Genomic DNA, 23,967 nt, shown 5'->3' on the forward strand with positions numbered 1-23,967 from the left:
CGCGCAGTTCTGGGTGCCACCGTACAGGAAAGACAATAAACTAATAAAGAGCATCCAGGGAGGGCCATAGGGATGGTGAAGGGTCCTGAGGGGAAGCCTTATGAGGAGCAGCTGAGGTCACTTGGTCTGTTCAGCCTGGAGAGGAGGGGACTGAGGACAGACCTCACTACAGCCTGCAGCTTCCTTGTGAGGGGAAGAGCAGAGCAGGCACTGATCTCTTCACTTTCATGGCCAGTGACAGGACCCAAGGGAATGGCCTGAAGCTGTGTCAGGGGAGGTTTAGGTTGGACTAATATTAGTAAAAGGTTCTTTTCCCCAGAGGGTGGTTGGGCACTGGAACAGGCTCCCCGGGGAGCGGTCACGGCAGCAGCCTGGCAGAGTTCAAGGAGCATTTGGACAGTGTGCTCAGGCACATGGTGTGACCCTCGGGGGTGGTCCAGTTGAAACACTGGCCTCAAATGACATAAGTGACATCAGCACTTTAGCATAGGTATGAATTAGCAAAAGATTTAAGTGTAACTGCTGTGTCTGACTGTAACCACTTTTGCAGGCAGAGGCCTAGCCCTAGCAGGCTAGGGTGGTAAGAAGGAGAGGCATGTTGGCTGTCACAAAAGGCTGGAGAAATGCAAAGTCATAGGGTTTGTTTTCATACATAGGAGAATGTCATCAGTAAAGCACAGTTATAGAAAAGCATAACAGCAGTTAGGTGACTGTGATGATTGTGTTAGATAGGAGCTATGTACTGTGTTTGTAGCCCTAGGATAAAGAAACCACAGGTTATGTAAGACCCCAACCCTTAAAGCTGCAGCTTTTAGCTACGCAAACAAACAAGGGTGGATACCAGAACTGTAAAGTATAAAAGCCTGTGCAAGATGAACCCCAGTCAGATGTGCACATGGAGTGCTAACCCGTGCAGGTTCTCTGGGCACCAGGAAAGGTGTGCTTTGCTTTATAGTACCTGCTGTGCAGTAGATTCATTTGAATCACTGTGCAGGTCCCTTCCAACTCAGGATATTATACGAGTCTATGAACTTTAGAATACCTGACAGAGATTGCTGTATTGTGTTATTATATGTTTTAGTTGCATTAAGTTTTACTTTGGTAATCCCAGTTCGCCCCTGTTAGAGTGGTTCTGCCCCTGCTGCCTCCTCCTATCCTTTTAATGTCAATCTCCCTCCCCCTGTTCCCCAAAAGTAGCGGAACCTTCCCTTAACCCCACCCCAGCGTCCTGTCCTTCATTCGACAGCCCATCCCCTCCCTCTAGAAACTTCTACCAAGGACGTCGAGGGATAGGTTCAGGCATCGGGGTCCCTCCCTCGGGTGACCCTTATTGGTCGTCCCCCCCCCCCCCCCCGCCCGTTTCCCTGATCCCCGCTCCCTCCTGTATCCCCATTGGCAGGCGGGCGAAACCCTCCCTGGTTCCCTCCCTCCTTTATAACACCCTGCAGACCCCATGCTGGCTTGTCTCTAGCTGGCTGCTCTGCTTGCCCTTGGGGTGTCGTTAGAGCTCTGGAATAAACCTGGACTTCACCCCCAACTGGAGTCCACTCTCATTTTTCTACCGACGTCGCGCTGTGTCTCGTCCTAAAGGCGAAAGCCTTCAGCCGCTCCCCCGACCTGCTGAGGAACGGGAGAGTGTCCCTCGCTGCCTGCAGTGCCAGAGCAAGGAGCACACACTCGGAGAGGCACCGCGACAAGAGATCAAGAATTTGACTTATGACCTGTACACAGCATGTGCCTAGCAGCTTTTCTCTCCCTTGAGTGAGGAAGATTTTCCCTGCTCTCATTATTGATTAATGTGATCGCTGGATTGTAGGCCCTTTCCTCCTATTTCCCTAGAGAATGAAATGTCTTAAAACTTTTAACAGTGTTTGGCTTTACTAGTTTGGAATGGAAAAATTTACAAAATTCAAAATCAGAATTTGTATTTGAATTAAAGCTATTATATTTAATCTGTGTATTCAGGATTTATTAGCTGGTAATAAAAACTTTTATAACTGGAATACCATGTTGTTCCAGCATCTAATAAGGAAGTTATGCAAAGTCTAACGGCTTGCAATTTTCCCAATTTTAATTCTTACAATTTTATATTGGTGGAGATCCTTAAGGTCACAACAGCCTCAAAAGGGTTGTACCCAAGCACTCAAGCTTGTAGTTCATGATCAAACCACAAACTCAACACTGCTGTCAGTAATGGATTGTATTTTTAGCACACAGAAGAAGTCAGTAATAAACTTCCAGCATCCAACAACAGACCATCATTAATCTGTAGTTCTGTAAGACCATAAATGTGCAGGTAAACTGGACAAAAACCCCAAACCCTTCTTAACAGTATTTTCCTACTAAAGATGTCAAAGGGGCTGAATGTGATGCTGTGGTTTAGAAAGGCACAAGTACAGATCCTTCTACATTCTAGCACGTTAGCTTATCAATGTTAATGAAGATTTGAGTCCGAGGACAATCAGTTAGACACTATATTTATAACTTGCTAAATCAAAGTCCAGGAAAAATGGTGGCAGTGTGAAAAATGCCAATCACTTGTTTTTAAAAAAATTAAAATTTTAATAGTAATAAAATGATTATAAAAACAGCAATATAATTAGAGTAATAAAAATTTGGACAATTTGGATTAGGACAATATGAGAGAAAAAGAACAAAGAGTTACAGAGAGTCCGGGTACCTTTGTCTGGGCAAAATAAGCCCTGAAAAGGGCACACGTTAACAGAGGATTAACCCTTAAAAGCAATAGCCTGTTGCATATTCATACACCTCATACATGATGCCTAAATTCCATTCAAACGAAGGAGTCTGTCTGGTCAGTGTCAGCTTCTTCCTCTTAATCCTGACGGCGTCGTCATGGCTGAGCAAGGCGGGAAGAAGTTCGTTTCTTCTGATAAGGGAGCAATAAATTCTCTTTCTCTGAAAAATTTAGGTGTCCTGTGGCTGCCATCTGGTGCGAGTACCTCCTTCCTTTCTTAAAAAAATATCCCGCGTACATAGTTTCTATTTTAACATTATGTCATAACCTAAAACTATATTTAACACACTACTAAAAAAATTAATACAACACAACTTTCTAACATAACACATATAATATTCACCTTAATATTTGCGAAATGCCAATGTTAAAATACGCCTTTTTCACAGCAGTATAGCAGAGAGAGCCCTATGGGACTACAGAAAGAATCAGCGAGAATTAAGACCGAAGGAAGGCACCCGAAGAGGCGCCCCGGGCTCGCACAGCCCATTGCTCGGCGCTGGCGCTGCCCACACGAGCCGCAGCTCCAGCGCACAGCCGGAGACGCTCCCCAAGCCTGCAGCGTGCCGCTCTATCGCTGTGCGCAGTTTAGAGGAAAACGCTCAGTAAGAAGAGCATGCCTAAAGCACGAAATGTCAGAAGGCCTGGGGGTGCATTTCGCCCATTTATCTTTGCGTTCCTTCCGTCCCGCTGCTGTTTAAAGTTTAAAAGGCTGTGAGTAGCCGCAGCTAAAGCACACTGAAGTCCACAGCGTCGCCCCAGCAGCAGAGCGACGCTGCCCCAAGAAAGGGCCGCAAAGGGCCACCAGCGGGAGCACCCAGGAGCCACTCCGAGCTGCGGGGAGCGTTCGGGAGCCGGCACAGCCCCAGCCCGGAGCGGGTCCCGCCGCCGCTTCCCGCCCGGACAGCCCCGGCACAAACCGGGGCACGGCCGCCCCTGTGGGCGCCCATCAACCGCCTTCCCGCCGCGGAGGCTCTTGGGAGCTGTAGTCCCTATCTGCCGCGTTCCCCAGCCAGCTGCGAGGCGGCTTTGCGGCGCTCGAACTACAGCTCCCAGTATGCGGGGCGGCGGGGCGGTGCCCGCCTGTGGCGCCGGGAGGCTGTGCGATGGCGGCAGGTTTGTAATAGAAGGAGAAGGCTGTGGCAGTCGGAGCTGGGTGCGGTTACGGCGGTGGCCTGAGGAGCGGGACTGGGGCAGCTGCCTCGCTGTATGCGAGGGGCCGCGGGCCGGAGCTGTCGTGGAGCGGGTGCTTCGGGGCCGGGGGTGCGCTTGGGGCGTGCTCTGTGAGGGCGGTGTCGGTGAGGGAAGGAGGGCGCTGGGCCCGACACCTCGGCTCGGCTGAGGAGCGGGGTTGTGCTCATCTCCCCACTGTCGACCTGTGTGGGGATCCCTTTGTCCCTCCTGCCCTTCGCGGGACGAATCAGCCTGATCCCTGCCGGCTGCTCCAGTTGGCACGAAGGTGCTGCTGCCGTAAATTTCATGGCGAGGTTTAGACTGGCATGCGGCCTCCAGAGGGTCTCCTAAAGGGGATGAGTAAAACAGACCGTGAGCCTTGCAGAATTCAGTTTGCCACTGCGGGAATCTGCACCTCGCTGGGAAACAGGAGGCAGTCGTTTCTATATGAAACATTTGTATGTTTCTCCCAGTCACGGTTTCAAACTCTTGTTGGAAGCATAAGTACTTTTACTACGGGAAAATTAAGTTAGAGCTGGCATGAGCTGGTCCTTTGGGAATAAGGAAGTTATTTAGGAAGTTATTTCCTAATTAGCAGGACTCTTGAACCTGGGCTGCTGTGGTTGTCTGTCCTTGGTGCCCTGACCCCTTTTCTCTGTATTCCCCCTGACACACCACATGCGCAGGCAGAGAATCATTTGCCCTGGGATTACCTTGAGGAAGCATGGCTGAGCAGCCCAGCTCCTGTTGCCGCACTGTCACCGGCAGCAGTTTTGTGTTTTTCTTCTAAAGTGAGGAAATCACTTTGGGCTTCCTTCCTACATGAATTTATTCATGTTTTATAGCACTTGTAGGATTTGTTGCTGTATTTAAACTTTACTTTGGATGGATTTAAAAGAAGCTTTTTAGGAGAAGGAAGACAACAAGCAGTGTAGCTGCAGCGTTTCCTTGAGAAACTAAGGAAGATGTGAAAATGATAAATGTAATGTGCAGTTAAGTGTTTGTATTTACATGGACATATCTGAAACTTTGCATTAATATGAAGTTCATGTGGCAAAGATCTCTCAGCTCGTCAAATCACTTCTTCTATTAAAGGTGTTTAAAAAAAATTCTGAATCCCTCCCAGTACTGCTGAAGAAAATATTATGTACAGCTTTATGGTATTTGAGATTATATTGGCTACACTCAAGTAATACAATTAAGAGTTGGATTATGTTGATTTTCTGCACCAAAAGTGTTTGTTACTTATTATCCAAATTGTTTCTATTTACTATGAGTTATTTTTATAAATGCACTAGGTTGGTTATAGCAGAGTTGGTTGTATTCTTTTACTGGGAATCTGTTACTGTAAATTTCTGATTTTGTTTAATCTGCTTAATTTCTAGGTGCTAGAAGTAGATAGATAACTGTCCGTACCAACTGCCTGGAACTTAAAAGTTATATTGTCTTAAATCTGCAGAACGTAATATTATTGTGTTAATGCTGATTAGCAAAGAAATTGGAATACGATTTGCAAGATGCCAACTGTTGAAAATCTGAGTGGTGAGCAAAACTTCAGTGCATACTGGATGCTCAATAGTGCCCGTGCTGGAGTCTTATTAGGTCCTAGTCTTACTGGTTTGAACTTTAAGAAAGAAAATTTGTTCCCTGGACCTGAAAACATCACAGCTTTACCTGTAGAAGCGCTGCATCTTTCAGACAGCTGTTCTGTAAGTGATGACTCCCTGTGTGAAGAGTCTGCCAGCTCTCAGACACTTCAGCAATGTACCACTGGAACACCTTTTCCAGCAGCAGCTGGAAACATAGAAAACTCTAAACCAGACTTAGTGCATGGTGAAGTGGATGGTCAGAAGAAATCCAGACACGGTGATCCCCTCTTACAAAAGCTTGAACAGGTAATAAATATACCTAGAATTCTTTGACATGCTTACAGTAGGATTTATTTTGTTCCTGCATATGATTTTTTATACCTGCAAGTATGCAAACCCCTTGCAACGAATGTATAGGCCACAGCAAGCTTAAAGAGCAAATCCTAAGTTCCAGTTATGCTCACGTGAAAGTTGGTGTCCTCCTCATGATGTGAATTTACTGAGAATGTAACTACGGTTGTTTCCAGGTGGCACAAGTTCCAGTTTAAAATGAAATCGTTCTTAAAATCATTTTTCCTGGAAAGGTGCACACAGGTCTACAGTGTTTCTTCACTTGAGGTTGTGGAAATGGGGTGCTGGTCATTACAGTGGTAGTGCTTGACCACAGGTATTCACAACACAGTGGAGTTGAATGTTCTTGTATCTATAGCAACATCTTTTGTTAGTTCTCAAAGTAGGTGTGGCATACCTGGTTCTGTTTAGATGAGGGGATATGTTAGTGTTGAATGTGATCAAGTATCAAAGACATCAGGATAAAAAAAGGCCTGGAATTGCAATGCTGTTATGTTACTTATTTTTTTTTCATAATGCAAGTGTGTCAGTCAATCCACTCTAAGTGGCTGTTCACCTAAAGCTCTTCCCAAATACTGGATACAGATTGTGTTGGCTGGAAGTCTTCAGCAGAACTTTAGTAGATCTTGCAGTTAGGAACTAAAAAGTCCTTGTCCACTCTGCCAGCAGCTACATCAGCATAAATGCCTATATCTGTTCACTGGAGTGGACAGCGGGAGAGAGTGTGTGTGTCTCCAGAGTAGAATTCCATGAATTACCAGGTGCTATAAAAGTTTTCTCCTGTATTTTACATGATAGGAGAATACTTGCCCACTTTTTAAATATTGTCAGTACTATCAATCAGTGGCTAAATAAATATTAGCTGATTTTTTGGTATCTTAAGAAGAATTATTAAGTGTCCTTAGAAAGTTATTGATAATCTATAACAATATTTCTGTGGCACATTCTAAATAAATCTAGCCTCTAATACATGTATTTTCTTTGTTTGAAAAGCTGAAGGAATTGCAACAGCAGAAACAGGAACAGTTAAAGAAACAACAGATGGAACAACTTCAAAGGTTAATGGAAGAGCAGCAGAAGCTACTTAGCATGGTATCTGGCCAGCCAGCAGCTCTTGGTAAGTTGAGAAAGAAAGCACATGATGTACTTTGTATAAACTGAAAAATCTAATATCATTTTCCAGTTAAAATCTGAAAGTGTCTTCTGGGTTCTTCATTTTAAGATTTCTTGTCAAAGATTGACTAAGATTTTCTTAGTCAAAGATAAATGCTTCATTGCTTCAGTGCCTGAAAGTTGAGTGTGACTGACGAAGGAATATTGTCCTATTTTTATAAAACGCCAGCTGTAATTGTGGCTTGATCAATATGTGCTATGATGGGAGCCCTTGCTTCAAAGTACTTGTATTGAAGTGTAAAATAATTACTTTCCTTTCTGATTAGCTGCTTCTCACAGTACTTTTGATTGCTTTAAGCTTTCAGTGTAGCCAAATGAAGTGGTCCCTCCTTGTTTGTGCTCACACATATCACATTCAAGTGATGAACTGAACCAGGAGAGAGAGCTGATCTATATTTAAAAACAGAGGGTTGTAACCTGTATCAGTTTTCCAGTCTTGTTTGCTGGGTGCAAGGAGAGGGGACAGCTCTTGGCTGGGAAAAGCTTTTAGAGTTGAGAAGTGGTACTTCCTGCTCTTGGCAGTGTCAGTCCAACCTGATTTAAATGATTGTCTTTCACTCTGCCTACCTGAGAAGATTAAATTAGGGCTTATGTTAGAGGAAGAAAATCAACATTGCCCAATCAATTATTCTTGGTCAGTGACATAAGGGTGAAGGCTGGGTGATCAATCCTGCCCTTTAGTGTCATTTCTTTTCTCCTGTGGAGCAGTAGTTTTGTGATACAGATAGAATGACACAGCCATTTTGTTCCTTCTCCTTTCAAGGTTTTACTGTAATGGCTGAAAGTCAAAAGCTGAGACACGGGCATTCCACAGGCTTAGCGCCTTCACCTCAGTTGCCAGCATCTGGGTATCATAATATCTTTGAAGACAGAGCTCGTGCTCTGGTTGTCTCTTCCCATACACAAGACAGCGATTCTTTACAAAAGCTGAACAACAGAGAATGCACCTCATCTTTGAAGAACAATCTTTCAGAAGTGTCTGCCTGTGAAAAGCAAGGTCTGTGTGTGTGCCTCTGAAAAGGTCAAATTGTTTGATAAACAAAGAAGACAAATACATTACTGCTTAGTCATTTCTAGAAAGATAACTTGATGTGTGGTGCTTTTTTTTCCCCTTGTCACTGAGAGTAATTTGTTGCTACTTATTTTGAAGGTTTTATAATTTTAGTTGGTTTACTTGGTATGTTGGTTTGTTTACTGATGGCTTACAGACCTCAGAATGTTCCTGTGGTTGTCCATTTGAGTTTGGTTAAAAGCAGCACGAGCCAAAAATCAAATTCTTCTTAATTTATGCATATATATGTGCATATATATGTATGGGAAACAAGAAGCTTTATAAGAGAGCTCCCCAGTACAGCAGATATCAACATTTGTTCAGTTATGTTTTTAAGCCATACTTTAACAATAGCAAAGCAGATGAACAGTCAGAATGGATTATTTAAGGTGTGTGGAAATGTTTTAATGCATAATTGCTTATTCCATTAAAAAGAAAGTGCAAATTCAAATAAGAATTAATTTGGGGAAATCTTAGAACTGTTTTATGCAGGGATTCAGATCACAAGCTCCCTTCTGGTTTTCACCTGACCTGAATGCTGTTTAAAGTATGTGTTGAAAACTGATTTGTTGTTGGGATAAGAAAAACAAACAATTCTTTTGCTTCCACAGGAAAAAACCTGTGGTGTCCAGAAAAAAAGATGGAATTATTAATGGAGAGTGAAGATAATCACATTGATCACATATTAGGTGTGGGAAGCACAGATGTCTCTGGAAATTCCCTTGGAGGTGAACAGTTGTTGACTAATGCAGAGGAAAGGTAATTCAGACTATGAGTATGCATTTTTTATCAAATCACACGAGTTTGGTTGAATTCTGAGTCCTGAATGGAAGAGTCTGATGCTCTGAATTTGTGCAATTTCTTAACAAAGGATTTGATTTTCCTAGGTACTGTGGAGACTTGTGGTAAGAGAGGCTCTTGGTTGGATTTGCTTGTGCTGTAAAAGACGTAATGTTGTGTGTTGAATGAAGAGGTGTGTGTGCAGCCTGGGTTAATGACAGCAAGCACCTATCAGTATAGCTGGGTATATATGCAGTTATAATTGCTGTTCCCAGTTTGATTTATTGCAACCTTCTATCCACTGTTATGTTCTGAAAGTAGTAATGTGAGGGAGGAGGGTGAGGCTGTGACATTTTTGTTTGTTATGGGGAGTTACAATTGTTTGAAATGTCCAAGTGTCTTGGTTTGGAAAGACAGGTGCTTGCTAAAGAAGGCAGGAGCCTTCCCTGAAATAGAGAATGCAAACCCTCCCCACCCCTGCTAATTGCTATGAATTTTAAATAAAGGGGCTCTCAGGCAAAAGATATGGGAGCAGGAAATAACAGTTCTCTAATAGGGAAGGGAAAAAAGAAAGGATAAAATAAACAATGCAGTGCACTAGAACAGCACTGACAGAGTCAGAACCTGACACCCTGTTGGTCAGGGTGTTGGTAGCAGCCCAGTTGGAAAAGGGGTTGCAGTCCTGCTGGAGTGTCAGATGTGGTTCTGTTGGAGCAGGGGAGTCCTGTAGAAAAGGGTGTGTTCTTCCTCCACAGATCCAGTGGAAGAAGAGGCAGCTGCTGTTCCTCTGGGGAATCCAGTGGGAAGCTGTGCTGGTGTGTCAGAACCTCCAGATTCTATCTGGGTAGCAATGCTTGGCTCCTCCCTCTGGGCAGAGCATCTCCCAATGGGATGTTATAGTTCTCATCAGCCATGCAGTGACATTCAGTTATCAGCAGATGTCCCCTGCCAGGGAGGAGTGCTTGTGATCACTCAGGGAGAGAGATGAGGAGAATTGCCCACTTGACACAAGACAACTGCCATAGAGATGGTAATGGAACACATCTTGCCTTGCAATCTGGAACACCAAGACTAGGCTGGACAGGGTTCTGAGCAACCTGGTCTAGTGGAAGGTGTCCCTGCCCAGTGCAGCAGGGATGGGAGGTTGGACAAGATGATCTTTAAAGTCCTTTGCAACCCAAACCATTCAGTGATTTTTGTCATTTCATGAAATGTAGCTGTGTCTCCCCTGGGGTAGGTCTTGCCCACCCTCAGCCTGCTTCCTGGGGTGGGCAGCAGCATGAAAAAGCAAAGAAAGCCCTGATGCTGTACAAGCAGGGGTAATAGCTCAAATATTATGTTGTCAGTGCTGTTAGCTATGAAAAAAGCTCACTCCATGCCAGCCAGACCCAGCACTCCTGTGACGGAGAAGGAATATCAAAGAGGGAGAGAGGGAACGTTATCTCAGTAGCTTTCCTGAATGGAAAGGGGATACTGTAGGTATTATGAGTGGAAGTTTAGTGATTTGTCTAAAAGAAAGGGTCATTAAGAAAAGCAGTGAAAGAGAAAGCAACAAAACCTGCACACAGTGTCTTTTAGATATGTATATTAACTATTGCAATGATTGGATAAACATGTAGTGTTAAAATGTATTTCTCAGATTACCTTAATGCCTAAAACACCTCAGAATTTTCCATCTTCTATGCAAGTACACCGTAAGTCTTTAATTACCAGTGGTGTTAAACGTAGTTATTTTATACAGAATTGTAAGAGTTGTTTTTGTACTTACTCTAGACCTATTAAAGCTGCAATACATGGGAAGAAACAAACTTTTGAAGAATTCTTGGAAGAACAGATACAACTAGAAGAACAGCGCCTGGAGCAAAGCCAGAAGTTACAGGTTATTGATCATGACTTTAAAAACCTTCATTCTCCTTTATATATTGTGCTGAGATGTGATAGGTGCTTTAAAAGAGTACAAGGAAGATGCTAGCAGGGAAAGCTAACACTGAATGCAACATTTACATTCTGAAAAATAAAAATCCCCAAATACTTGACTTGCTGAAGTTTTCAGAAATCCAGTAGAAATGTACCATGTAAATTTCTACTGGTATCTGGGATTTATTTGAAGAAATCTTCAAACTGTGTAAGGAGCTTTTTAACATTTTATTTTTTGCTTTTCTTTACTCATTTTCAGGAGACAAATGGATCAGCTGTCCAAAAACCAGTGATCAAGAGACCCTTCCTGAAAAGAGGGGAAGGTTTAACAAGATTCACTAATGCCAAGTCTAAAATGACAAAACTTGGAGAAAACACCTCAAAACTTCAACAAAGGGCTTTAGATGATAGAAATGTTATTAAAGTGGACAGATCACAAATACAGAAGAAAACTGTGCTTCCTGGCAAAGAACTGGTTTCTGAAAATCCTTTTGCACCACGTAAAAAATACAGCCACCCCCGTAAAGTAAAACATTGTCCTATTCAGAAGACAGTAGTACTCAGGAATCATAATGGAGAAAATATCTTGCCATTAGAAACAAGACTGCAATCAGGAAAAAATCATGATGGACAGATGATAGATTCTTACCAATCAGAAATTAACAACAAAATAGAAAATATAGAGAACAGAGTAGAATTTTTTAAGTCTAACACGGGCAAAATCAAAAACAAATTACCTGGTGCTGACAAGTCTCAGTTGTCTCAAGAACTGACCAGTGCCTTTTCTAATTCTAAATGTCCCATAGGTCACCCTGTAAAAGATTCAGAACTGTCTTTTGAACTTTCATTTCAGAATAAACTGGAGAACTGGGAAAAAGAAAAAGAAAAAGAGAATCTAGAATTAGATGAGTTTTTGTTTCTAGAACAAGCTGCAGATGAAATATCTTTCTCAAGTAATTCCTCATTTGTGCAAAGGATCTTGGAACGAGACCAGCAAACTTCAAAAGGCCGTAGGATGTCTTCTACTCCAATCAAGGCAAAGCAGCAGCAAGTCAAGGCACTGGCCGTCGAACTTAAAAATGAGAGAAATAAAAGGGCAGACTATGTGGCACAGGAAAATATAATTGATAGCCCAGTTATGCATACAGTCTCAAATTCAGGAACAGATTTTAGAATGAAGGATCCATTGAGTAAAACAGATGGTGTAGTATTCTCAGCTTCTTCCATGAAAACAGCTCCTGATTTAAAAAGTAATCACTGGATTGTAAATGAAGATAGGAGTGAGTGCAACAGTGATACTGCTACAGATTCTGAGAGTGAATTTGGGGCCACATTGAAGCATGACAGCAAAGATGCTAAGACAGCCCTTGTGAACCACAGAGAAAGTGATGAAGAATTTTTTGATTGTGGAAATTCTGCTACAGACATCAGCAAAGAGAGCAAAAATGGAGATGCTGACCTTGGGTTGTCAGACAAAGGTTGTGTTGTGCTGTCAAAGCAAAAGATTAGAAAAGCTACAGATGATCACAGAAGCATGTTGTGTATAAGTCGGAATAAATTTGAGTTTGATGATGAAAGAACATGGAGCGATCTTGATGAAAATTATGTTAGCACTGATTTACCTGAAAAATATACTAAAACACCTTTGCAGATGGACTTTTCCTTTAAGGAAACTGTCCCAGACAAAGCAATAAAGAGAAAAGTTGCCTCAAAGAAAGGAGATGAAACGTCCAAAGAGTTTGCAGTGGACAGTGATTCAAATGGACCTCCTGTATCAAACCTGATGATGAAACTGTTTCCTTCACTGAAGCCAAAGCAGAAGGCAGGCTGCCATCCAGAGCATGAAACCAAACCAAATGTGGAACCAGAGCTAGGAGGTGAGAGAACAGCAACTGATAGGAGGTGGTGAGGAAGGTGTGTTGTACAAGTCTTCCCCAGTAGTGCTTAAGCTCCAAACTGAAATTACAGCAAAGGGTTTAAGTACAGACTTCTGCTGTGAGAAATGGCCCTGTTCTCCCCCTGCGTCTCTGGTTGCATGTCTGATGCCAGATCTAACAATTACACAGCTTGCAGAATGACTCTGATTGGGGAAAACTTCTTTTAAACATTTATTTATTTAATTGGTGGGTTTCTTTTTTTTCCTTCTCTCTGGAGGCTTCAGCTCATTGAAGTAACTTGATCTGAAGCTGCTTGATCACTGTTTCTGAATGAAGGAAAATAGCAAGGGAAAGCTGAAAATGAACTGGTACCTTCCTTTCCACCGCAGTGGATTTATACCACAGTAGGGTGATGCTATTCACTGCTAGGTTAACTTTTTCCTCTTATGAAATATAAGGGAGTGGCAGACTTTCTGAGAGTAGTATAGTATCTACAGAGTTCATGTGGAATATGGGAAATGTGGATTCATTTTTCTGCTTTGCCCAAGTTTGATTTCGTCTGTATGGTTCCAGTCTGTGCAGAACTTCCTCTAAAACCCCCTGTTGGCAGCTGTTGAATTTCTGCTGTCACTAAAAATGGAGTTGTTCAGTGAAAGTTGTTCAGTGAAAGCACAACCTCGTATTTAAGTCTTTTGTCACTGAGGTTGTGGTCTTTGCTTCAGACTCTGCTCCAGTGAATGTTTAGGATTTTGTTTTTTTTATGGTAAACCAGTTGATGTAATCTTTTTGGATTTCAGTAAAGCCTTTGATTTCATTTCTCTCAGTGCCCTTCTGAACAAAATGTCCAGCACTCAGCTGGATAAATGGATCATGTGATGTGTGAGCAACTGGCTCACAGGTCAGGCACAAAGGGTTACAGGGAATGGGGTGACATCAGACTGGTGACCTGTCATTACTGGGGTTCCACAGGGCTCGATCCTCTGCCCTGTGCTCTTCAACATCTTCATAAATGACTCAGACACAGGACTGGAAGGAATACTAAGTAAGTTTGCCAACCATACTAAATTGGGAGGAGCTGTTGACTCCCTTGAAGGCAGAGAGGCTGTGCAGAGAGAGCTGGACAAATGAGAGGGCTGGGCAGTGACCAACCAGATGAAGTTTAGCAAGGGCAACTGCCAGATTTGTCACCTGGGATGGGGCAACCCTGGATGTAGGGGCAGGCTTGGAAATGAGATGCTGGAGAGCAGTGCCACACAAAGGGACCTGGGGGTCCTGGTCTGTGACAAGTTGAACATGAGCCAGCAGTGCCCTGGCAGCCAGGAGGGCCAGTCCTGTCCTGGGGGCATCAGGCACAGCATGGCCAGCTGGGCAAGGGAGGGGATTGTCCTGCTCTGCTCTGCTCTGGGGCAGCCTCACCTCCAGTGCTGGGGGCAGTTCTGGGTGCCACCATATAAAAAAGACGTGAAACTATGGGAGAGTGTCCAAAGGAGGGCCTTAGGAATGGTGGAGGGTCTGAAGGGGAAGCTGTTTGAGGAATGGCTGACGTCACCTGCCGTGTTCAGCCTGGAGAAGAGGAGTCTGAGGGGAGATGTCCTTGCAGTCTGCAGCTTCCTTGTGAGGAGAAAAGGAGGGGCAGGCACTGATCTGTTCTCTGTGGTGACCAGTCTCAGAGGTCACTGAGGGTGAAACACAGGCCTCACTTGACATCAGCACTTTAGCATAAATGTGAATTAAGAAAAACTTAAGTGTAAGGCAAAGGCAAAGGCCTAGCCCTAGCAGGCTAGGGTGGTAAGGAGGAGAGGCATGTTGGCTGTCACAAAAGACTAGAGAAATGCAAAGTCATAGGGTTTGTTTTCATACATAGGAGAATGTCATCAGTAAAGCACAGTTATAGAAAAGCATAACAGCAGTTAGGTGACTGTGATGATTGTGTTAGATAGGAGCTATGTACTGTGTTTGTAGCCCTAGGATAAAGAAACCACAGGTTATGTAAGACCCCAACCCTTAAAGCTGCAGCTTTTAGCTACGCAAACAAACAAGGGTGGATGCCAGAACTGTAAAGTATAAAAGCCTGTGCAAGATGAACCCCAGTCAGACGTGCATATGGAGTGCTAACCCGTGCAGGTTCTCTGGGCGCCAGTAAAGGTGTGCTTTGCTTTATACTACCTGCTGTGGAGTAGATTCCTTTGAGTCAAGGGAGTGGCCTGAAATTGTGTTAGGGAGGTTCAGGTTGGCTATTATCTGGATATTACCTTATCACCCCAGAGGGTGGCAGGGCACTGGAACAGGCTCCCTAGGGGGCTGGTCACAGCACCAGCCTGACAGAGTTCAAAAAGTGTTCGGGCAGTGCACTTAATTACATGGTGTGACTCTTGGGGATGCACTGTGCAAGGCCAGGAGTTGGGCTTGATGGTCCTTTTGGGTCCCTTCCCAGTCAGGATATTCTGTGATTCATATCAAAGCTGCTACTTCTGCTACTTCTGGAGAATTGATTGTGTAGGCTTGTTGAAAGATGGCTGCTAAAGGGTTGCAGGAAGAGGGGTAGGGTTGGGGGTTTTTTTAGAGTATTTCAGAGTAAGGGTGAGCAAGGAAACCACCTACACAGCAACATCAATATTTTGTCTAGTCTGCTGCATACTCAGTCTCTGAAACCCCACAGATTCTTAAGTAGTGACTGAACAGAAAACTGGGATGGGCAAAAAAGCCCACAAAACCCCCTCCCTATTGTCAGTCACTGCAACAGATTCCCCATCAGGGATGGGTGTGAACAGACTTTGCAGTGACTAAAACTTGAAAAAACCTTCAACCATAAACTTTCCTGTTTGATATACCCTATACTGTCATACTGTATACATGTACCTGGCACATAAATGTGGTATGTACCTACACATGTGCCAAATACACTCATTACATCCTTATACCTTCATTTTATTTCTCTGGTTTGATGTGAAGCCCTTCAAATTCCATTTCTAAATATAGCTTTAGTTCTACCAAGATGAAAGATACATTCAGTACTTAAAAAGTACATTACAAAAGTAATGGATCTACTCCATATTTGAGGTACTTGAGTAAGTAGTGCAGTGTTTTAAAGCATAACTTCTATGTTATTTGGCTAGTAGATTTTTTTTTTGCAAAATTAATGCTGTCTCTAAGTGGTATTTACTGTGTCTCTAAAAAGAGTATTTACTTGTTTTTTCTTTTTTAACAATTTTTAAGCTGGTGTGTGATAATTGTTCACTTCAGTCTTATGAGTGCCATTTGGATAATGTGCATGTGGCTGTGCTTTGACAGGAAACACTGTTCCATCTCAGCTACTGAGAGAGAGACTTGCTGAGTTGGAGAATGAAATTGAGAGATTCCGAGCTGAGAACACGACTCTGAGTAAACTCCGTGAAGAAAGAGAGCACGCTCTGGCAAATATCAGGTAATTTTTACTCGAGACATTTTGGTGCATTCACTTTCACAGCGTGTTGCAGACTCTCCTAATGTCCAGTTACCAGCAGCACAGGTAAACAATTCATATGCTTCAGTTACAGCAGAGATTGGTCTAGACACAAGTTGTTGCTCTCTGTGTATGTTAAAGTGTAATTATTACACACAATTTAGTAGTGTTAAGAACCCCTGCTCAGTTAATATGATGTCCCTAAAGGCTGTATTTTGGAGAATGTATACTTTTGTTCTAAAGGATAATACAATCCTGAATTAGCCTTGCAGAGCTGGTCTTAATGCTTTTACTTTGGATTTGATATTGATGTGTACACACTGAGAATCTTTTAATTTGAACGGGGCATTTATAAGTGGCATATAGAGCAGAATAATTACCTCTGATGACATAAATGGGGCACATCTGTTCCTATCACAGCCACTTTTGTTTTGTTTGGGAATAGCATTTTGTCTTTCGCTAACATTTAATTTTTGACCTCCTATTAGCAGATTCTTTTCTCTGGTGTTTTTGGGGGATGGTGTTCTAATGTTTTGAAGAAGCTTTTCTAAATTCAGAATAATGTTTGTGACTAGAAGATATAAAAATATATATTGTTGGACTTCAAACACCTGCTGTGTGACAATTCTTCCTCCTTAAATAGATAATACCATTTATAAGTAAGTCTTCCTGGGGTTAATAGATGCTGAACTGCAATCTGTGACCACAAGACATTGAGTCTTCACTTTCTTTCTTAAAATCCAGATATAAAGGAGATTTGGGCTAAACCAACAACTTTGTTTCATAATTATAGGAAAGAAATTGCAGACTTTGAACAGAAGAAAGCCCAAGAACTGGCTGAAATAGAAGAGTATAAAAAAAAGGAAATAAAAAAACTGCAAAAGGAGCGTAAAGTTTTTGAAAAATACACCACAGAAGCTAGAGCAATTCCAGATAAAAGAGAACGGGATGAAATTCAGGTATAAAAATATATTATTATTCTAGTCCACATAGGAGCATGTAAGTTCACTTAAAGGCAGTCAAGAACTAAATTCTAACTGAGTTCAAAGATTACAGGTGATTTCAAGATGGGAACTGCTAGGAGACGTGGGTTAGTGCTGAATTTGGCAGTGCTGGATTAATGGTTGGACTCAATGATCTTAAAGTTTTTTTTCCCAATGTAAAGTATTCTAATTGAGGAAGGGAACTACAGTCTCTACAATGCTGTTTGATGGTTTTAAGGCAAAAACGCCTCATGAGCAAATCTTTTTGTCACATTTACATACTAAAAACTGCTGGCAACTGATAGAATGATCTTCAACTTTAAAACAAAATTACTGAAGTTAAAATATTAAGTTGTAAGGTTTTATTCATGGTAGTGGATCAAAACGCAAAACTAGAACTCCACAAGGGTTTTTTTCTGTCTATAAGTCTTGTACAGTCTATGTAGTAATCTACAATTTTCAAAGTTACATTTTATTATCACTTACAGGTCTTTAGGTGTCAGTGATGTAAGGAACAAGAGCTGTTTCTTCCTTCATTGTCAGGATGTATTGTACATGCAATGCATAAACAAGCCATATTAAACATCACATGGGGATTTCCCTCTTCCTTCCCTACAAATTTCCCTTCAGAAAACTGAATTGGCATTTGCTAAACTAGGCAGATCTGCAAGTTTTTTGCGTGTTTGTGTCCTCCCTGTTTTCCTGTGCCAAGATTTTTGAAGGGCCCTCCAAGGGTAGCATTAAGGATTTTGTGTTTCTGTCCCAAGTGTATTTGTACTGGCCAATCTAGGAAGTGTAAAGGATGCCAAGAAAGCAAGAAAAACAATTCCTGTGATTGGAGTAGAGCTTGTAAAGTTGGTAGTTTCAAGTAAATAATCACTCTTTCAGGAAAGAAAACTCTTCCTTACGTTTGACCTCTGCACTATTAAGCTGATTTGACTTTTTTGCCACTTTTTTGCTTGTGTTTGTATTTCTATTAGAAACAAAAATATATTTTATTATATTAAAAATGAAAGCATGCATTTTTTTTAAGGCTTTAAAACAGCAGATTGCAGAGTTACAGGAAGATCTAAAACGAAAAGAGGCAAAATGGTCGACCACCCATCGACGCCTGAAAGATCAAATAGAAGCTTTAGTAAATGAGAATTTTGAGCTAAAAGAGGAAATCAAAATTATGGAGAAGTTTCGTCTAGAAGCCTGGAAGAAAGTAGAAGCTGCTGGAATCAAGAAAAAAATAGAAAATCCTGGGATGAGTCTAAATAGAGCAGAATCTGTAAGTTATTAATCTTGGTGCTTCAAATATACTTGTGTGAATACTGGTGAGTTTTGTGTTATGTACTTGGACTCTAATAACTACAACTTAGCTGTTTACTTTTAATTTACTGATGTGGGGATAACACTAGTGGTGATAGACACAGAATTTTGTTAATGTCATATTCTCTGCAAATGTCAGTGCTCACAATGTGCAGCATCCCTTTTGTTGAGGAACTCATCTTGCAAGTATGAAAGAAAAGTAATTGATGGAGTCTAAGCTGTGAAACTCTGCCCCTTTGGGATCTACCAGGCAAACCAAGCAGTTCACAATTGTCTAAAGCAGTTCTATTGTGTTGAAACTATTATTCTGGATTGCTTGTATCAAATAAACATTCTGGAGTTGTTGATAGCGAGGGAGCTGATGGAGGAAGAGTTCCAAAGTGCAGCTTGGGCTACATCACACCAGCCTTTCTGCTGATCAAGTCTCAAAACTGTATCATTTGTGAAGGAAGCTTCCAGTAAATTTAATGCCACATGGTCTATAAATTTTATTGACTCTGTATGAACAGTTATGATTACATGTCTCACAAACCACAAATACTTCCTTTCTTTTAGTGTCTACCAAACAGAGGCCTAAAAAGTCGATGTGCATCTCCGCTTCTTCCAGTACAGAAGTGCAGCAAGATAAATGGCAAAAGTTATTCACAAGCAAAAGGTAAGAATATTTGTCTATGCAGAGAATTCTGTTAAGTCTTTAAAATTAATGTGAGGTTTTGCTTTGTGGAATGCATTACCACCTGGAAAGGAGAATAGAGTGGGAGCTGTGATGGGCTTGAGCATATGGATAAGTATCTCATAGGCTGGGGGATTCTGGAGAAAGCTGTGATTTCACTCCAGTTTTGGAGTGAAAAATGCTTCTGGTCATACTTGATGGTCTGCAGCACTGCAGAAGCTGCTTTCTGTAATCAAAAATGATGTTCATCACTGGTGTTCTCCAAGCTGTAGATGTTGGTTAGATCTGAGTCACCAAATGGTTTGGGTCAGAAGGGACATCCAAGATCATCCAGTTCCAACCCCTTGCCACAGGCAGGGACACCTTCCACTAGAGCAGGGTGCTCAAGGCTCCATCCAACTTGGCCTTGACCATTCCAGGAAAGGAGTAACCTCATCTTCTCTGGGCAACCTGTTCCAGTGCCTCACCACCCTGACAGTGAAGAATTTCTTCCTAATGTCTAGTTGAGTGTGTTGATAACATCAGAACTGCTGTGTCTCTTCAGAACCTTCTCTTAGCAGATCTGTAATCATATGGGCAATGCTGTGGCAAGTGTTCCTTGTTCACAGTTAGTTAGTGTCTGACTTCCTAAGGGATAATCACATATGGAAAGTAACTGCAGGGTACTTTTTTGACACTTCTGACAGCTCATCCAACCATCGTGTTATCTGTTACAGGAGTATGTTCCAGAATTTAAGGTAGTTTTATTTTGGTAATTTGATAGGAGAGACATGGAAAAAATAGCTGATCAGTTCCTATTAAAAGCTCCTTCCTTTGTTCATTATAAGGTGTCACTAATAATGTTGTCTAAATTTCTAGGAGGGGCAAATCCTTTGTAAATCTACAAAGATGAAATAAGAGAGAAAGTGCATTAAACGTCCACTGTAATGATTCTTCAATTCTAGCTTCTTGCTGACACACAAAACAATGTCAGTGATTGTTTCTTTTCTGGGCATGTGCCTATCCTTTTAATAAATAGCTTGCTTTCAGTTTATACTGCAGTTAAGAAATACGAGTGTCCTGTACAGCTTGACCTCCTCTATAATTGTAACTCTTAAACCTCACTTTAATTTCTCTGTCCAGTTTAACTATTACATGTATCTCAGTAGGAAAACTTTCTAGAACACCTGCATCAGGACCTGCTAATGAGAGAAACACCTCTGAGGCAATGACAGCACTGGAAGATTCTTCTCAGCCTTTTATGGTAGTAAGTCCTGTGTCTCGATTTGATTTTCAAAGCAGGGAAGAAAAAGCCTAAAATAGAAAAGTTAATAAGTATCTGGAGGGTGACTGTTGAGGCTGTTAACTCATCTTTTTGTGTTCAGCTTTTATTGCCATAACAGAAAAGGGCTATGTACCAGTCAATGAGGAGTGTTTTACCTTTGTCTAGTAGTTGCATTATTCATTGGCTCAGGAAAAAAATAACAAAGTAATAATCTCCTGGTCTTTTGAATTTTTTACCTTTTTGGAGGGCTAAAAAAGAATGGATGTTCATATGCTCCATGTAGGGCAACTGTGCAAGAATTTTTTAAATAGTTTAATTCTTTCTTACATTATTTGCTGTAGGTTACACTTAGGCTTTAGAGACCTTGATCGTTTCATACCATGATTTGGATTTCTTAAGGAAATTGAGCACCATGTCACAGCACATCACTGAATTCCACTTTAGTCCAGACTACCAACTGACCACAGATATCCAATGATTGCTCAGTCTCCATCTCTTGTACCAGTTGAATTATACTTGGAGTTGCTTAAACCCCAGATTGTGTTTATGCCTCCCTATATTCATCTTCCTTCTCTGATGCTCCTTGTCATATATATACCTGTCAGCCTAGGAAGAAAGTATATAAAGACAAAGCTTGATTTGAGTTTTTGCTTGTCATCTCAGGACACCTCTCCTAATGAAGCTTATGTGTCACCACCATCTGCTCCTGCATTTACAGGCAGTGAAGAGATACAGAGAGAAACTGCTTATCCTGATGGAAAGGTAAAATGAGAGCTTAGCACTTGAAAATTATGGAAGATGTGTTGGGAAGAATGAGTGAGAATGTGAGTGTGAGGGCTCAATACTGACCTCACTCATGTTTTCATTAGGTTGAGAAGGTTTTGAAAAACGGCTGTCACCTTATATTTTTCCCAAATGGAACATGGAAAAAAGTGGGCTCTGATGGGAAGACCATAACTATAACCTTCTTCAATGGGGATGTGAAACAGATTATGCCTGATCAAACAGTGGTAGGTATCCTGTATCTGCATTTTTCAATAAATGCTTATTCATCTGCATGGGTACCCTTATTTAAAACTTCTCATTAGTTACACTAAATCTCAACTGTTGTCTGCAGATTTATTACTATGCTGATGCTAAAACTACTCACACAACATACACTGATGGCCTAGAGGTCTTGCAGTTTTCAAATGGACAAATAGGTAAGGAAATCATCTAATCCAACTGTCAGAATTATTGCCCAGATATAGATATATTTTTATGTAATAAGCATATTGTCTCAAAATACATTTCAGAGAAGCATTATCCTGATGGCAAGAAAGAAATAACCTTCCCTGATCAGACAATTAAGAGTCTATTTACAGATGGCCAAGAAGAAAGTATCTTTCCTGATGGCACCATTGTTCGTGTGCAGCGGTGAGCTTATCCTTTGGGGTTCCCTGGGCTGGGCAGGGGATGGGAGCACTCGGGGCTCAGTGACAGGGGCACTGTATGGTGACAGGTGTGTTTCTGCATCTCCTGCTGGTTTACATTCCAATGGGCTATACTGTGAACACATATTTACTACACGAGTTTTGGATTTGGGGTTTTTTTGGGTGTGTTTGGTTTTTTTTTGGTAGCATGGAAGAGGCAAAAAGACAGTGTATTGTCTCATACCCTAACCTAAGAGACTTCTCTATTTGTACATAATTGTAGTAAAAAATATCTAGGAACCGGGCTGGTGTGGGAAGCAAGTGTGACTGACAGCAGGTAACTGATAGTTTAAAACTTGGTTTTTTGAGCACTTCCCTTAGACTTTAGCAGTGATGGATTTGATGCACATAAAGTGCAGTGGTAGATATCAAGTATAAAGAAGTAATACCAGTTTTGCAGAAACAGGCTTTTGAGTATGAACCAGCTGAGATATTTAACAGATTTTTCCACAAATACTGTCTTCCTTCCTTTAGGCTTACATATCCAATGCTGGTTCTGAGACTAATCTTACACCAAAGCATAATCCTTGGGGTTTTCTTTCCCCTTTAATGCAGAGATGGAACCAAAACTATAGAGTTCAATAATGGCCAGCGGGAACTGCACACGCCACAGTTTAAGAGACGGGAGTATCCAGATGGGACTGTCAAGACTGTGTACATGAATGGACAGCAAGAAACCAAGTATGTCTCTGGGAGAGTCAGAATAAAGGACAAGGATGGTAATATTATCATGGACACTAAGTTGTAGACCATGTCAAAACTGCTGAAGTGTTAGCACATCAGCAAAAATAATGTACATTTCTGTAAACAAGTGAAAAAGCTTAAAGCTTGTTGTGTATATATTATTTATAATTTTCTCTAAATAAATTTATTTTTCAGTGGGTGCTACTACATCAGGGCTTTTGCTAATTCTTTTTTACCATTTCTATGTTTAAGAAACAGTTTATTGAATTGGTATTCAGCCATGTGGCATTAAAAGGGTGTTTTTTAAATCAGCTGTCAGTGAACACTCAAACAACTGCAGACCGCAGCTTATTTTGGACATCAGTATACTTACAGCTTGACTTGAAAGACCAAAGGAATGGCAGTCTTGGACTATTCTTTTTCCTTCATCTTATTTTCCTCATCTCACAGTTAGGAGGCAAGAACATTAGCAGACTGCAGTGTCTGTTCTACAAACTGCTCTTCTATACTCACAGGGCTAACACAGGTGAGACTGGGGGACAGGTTCATTCTCCAGGCTACTCAGAAACACCAGAAAATTAACAGAAGTCATCTCATCCAGTTTTCCTACCTAGCATGTATTTTTAAGCTGACTTGTCTTTCAAAATTCTGCAGTACCTGCTATCAGAAGGTTGCTGCTGAGCTGGCTGCTTTAAGTCTCCATTCTTGTGCATGTTGAAAAATTTGTTTCCCTCTCTCACATGGTAGAAGATATTTCTTCTCCTTGTCTCCTCTGCCCCCGCCCCTTTCCTCCTCAGTGAAGGCAAGCTTTGTCCTTACTCTGTCTATGCCCTTTACTACCCAGAGGGTGGCAATGAGAACTGTGCTTGCTCACGCCCAGAAGTTCCCTGGCTGGGTGCAGAGACAGGTCCTGGCCTTTTGGGTCAAACTGCTCAAACAGCAGCTGTTACATAATTCAGGGCTGAGTCACTTTCAAGACGGTGATAAACAGTGGGGTTTTGGTCTTCTTTAAATGAAAACATTTTGAAAATGAGCATGAGCTCTCTGGGGTATTTGCAACAGCAGCTAGGACGTGTCTGGTTAGTACTAGAATATGTACTGCAAGTGTGACAGGATCCTTCCACTGCTTGTCCCATTGTGCCTGGGCATGGAGGTCAGCTTTGGACCCTTGCTTTCATGGGAGCTTGAAGGAAGAGATGTGTGCAAGGCTCTCTGTGTATGAGCACAGACTGAAGCACAGCAGGTTCCCTCCGATCAGCAAGAGGCTGCTTTACTGGGAGGGTGACTGAGCCCTGGAACTGACTGCCTGGAGAGGTTGTGAAGTCATCACACAAGTGTGTTTCTTGATAATCTAGACCAAGTTCTCCTTGGAGAGACTGGGAGGGGCTGAGCTTTACAGGTAAAGGATTTAGTACAATGAAGACGCACCCAAAGAAACCTCACGTACTACAGCAGTAAAGGAAAAT

General features: G+C 41.9%; 1 protein-coding gene across 1 annotated transcript; it reads left to right on the plus strand.

Annotated features, from left to right (window-relative positions):
- Positions 1–5,448: 5,448 nt before the first annotated feature.
- CPAP (centrosome assembly and centriole elongation protein) lies at positions 5,449–22,565 on the plus strand (the record flags this gene model as incomplete). Its single annotated transcript, XM_084226390.1, has 16 exons — positions 5,449–5,826; positions 6,865–6,988; positions 7,808–8,041; positions 8,707–8,854; positions 10,649–10,754; positions 11,052–12,669; positions 15,961–16,093; positions 16,905–17,070; positions 18,128–18,367; positions 18,964–19,063; positions 20,227–20,327; positions 21,009–21,107; positions 21,215–21,355; positions 21,463–21,547; positions 21,641–21,761; positions 22,373–22,565. 16 exons carry the CDS (start codon positions 5,449–5,451, stop codon positions 22,563–22,565), a joined length of 3,987 nt encoding a protein of 1,328 aa, XP_084082516.1.
- Positions 22,566–23,967: the final 1,402 nt, after the last annotated feature.

This window comes from Fringilla coelebs (assembly GCF_963513975.1).
Source record: "Fringilla coelebs genome assembly, chromosome: 2".
NCBI lineage: Eukaryota > Metazoa > Chordata > Aves > Passeriformes > Fringillidae > Fringilla > Fringilla coelebs.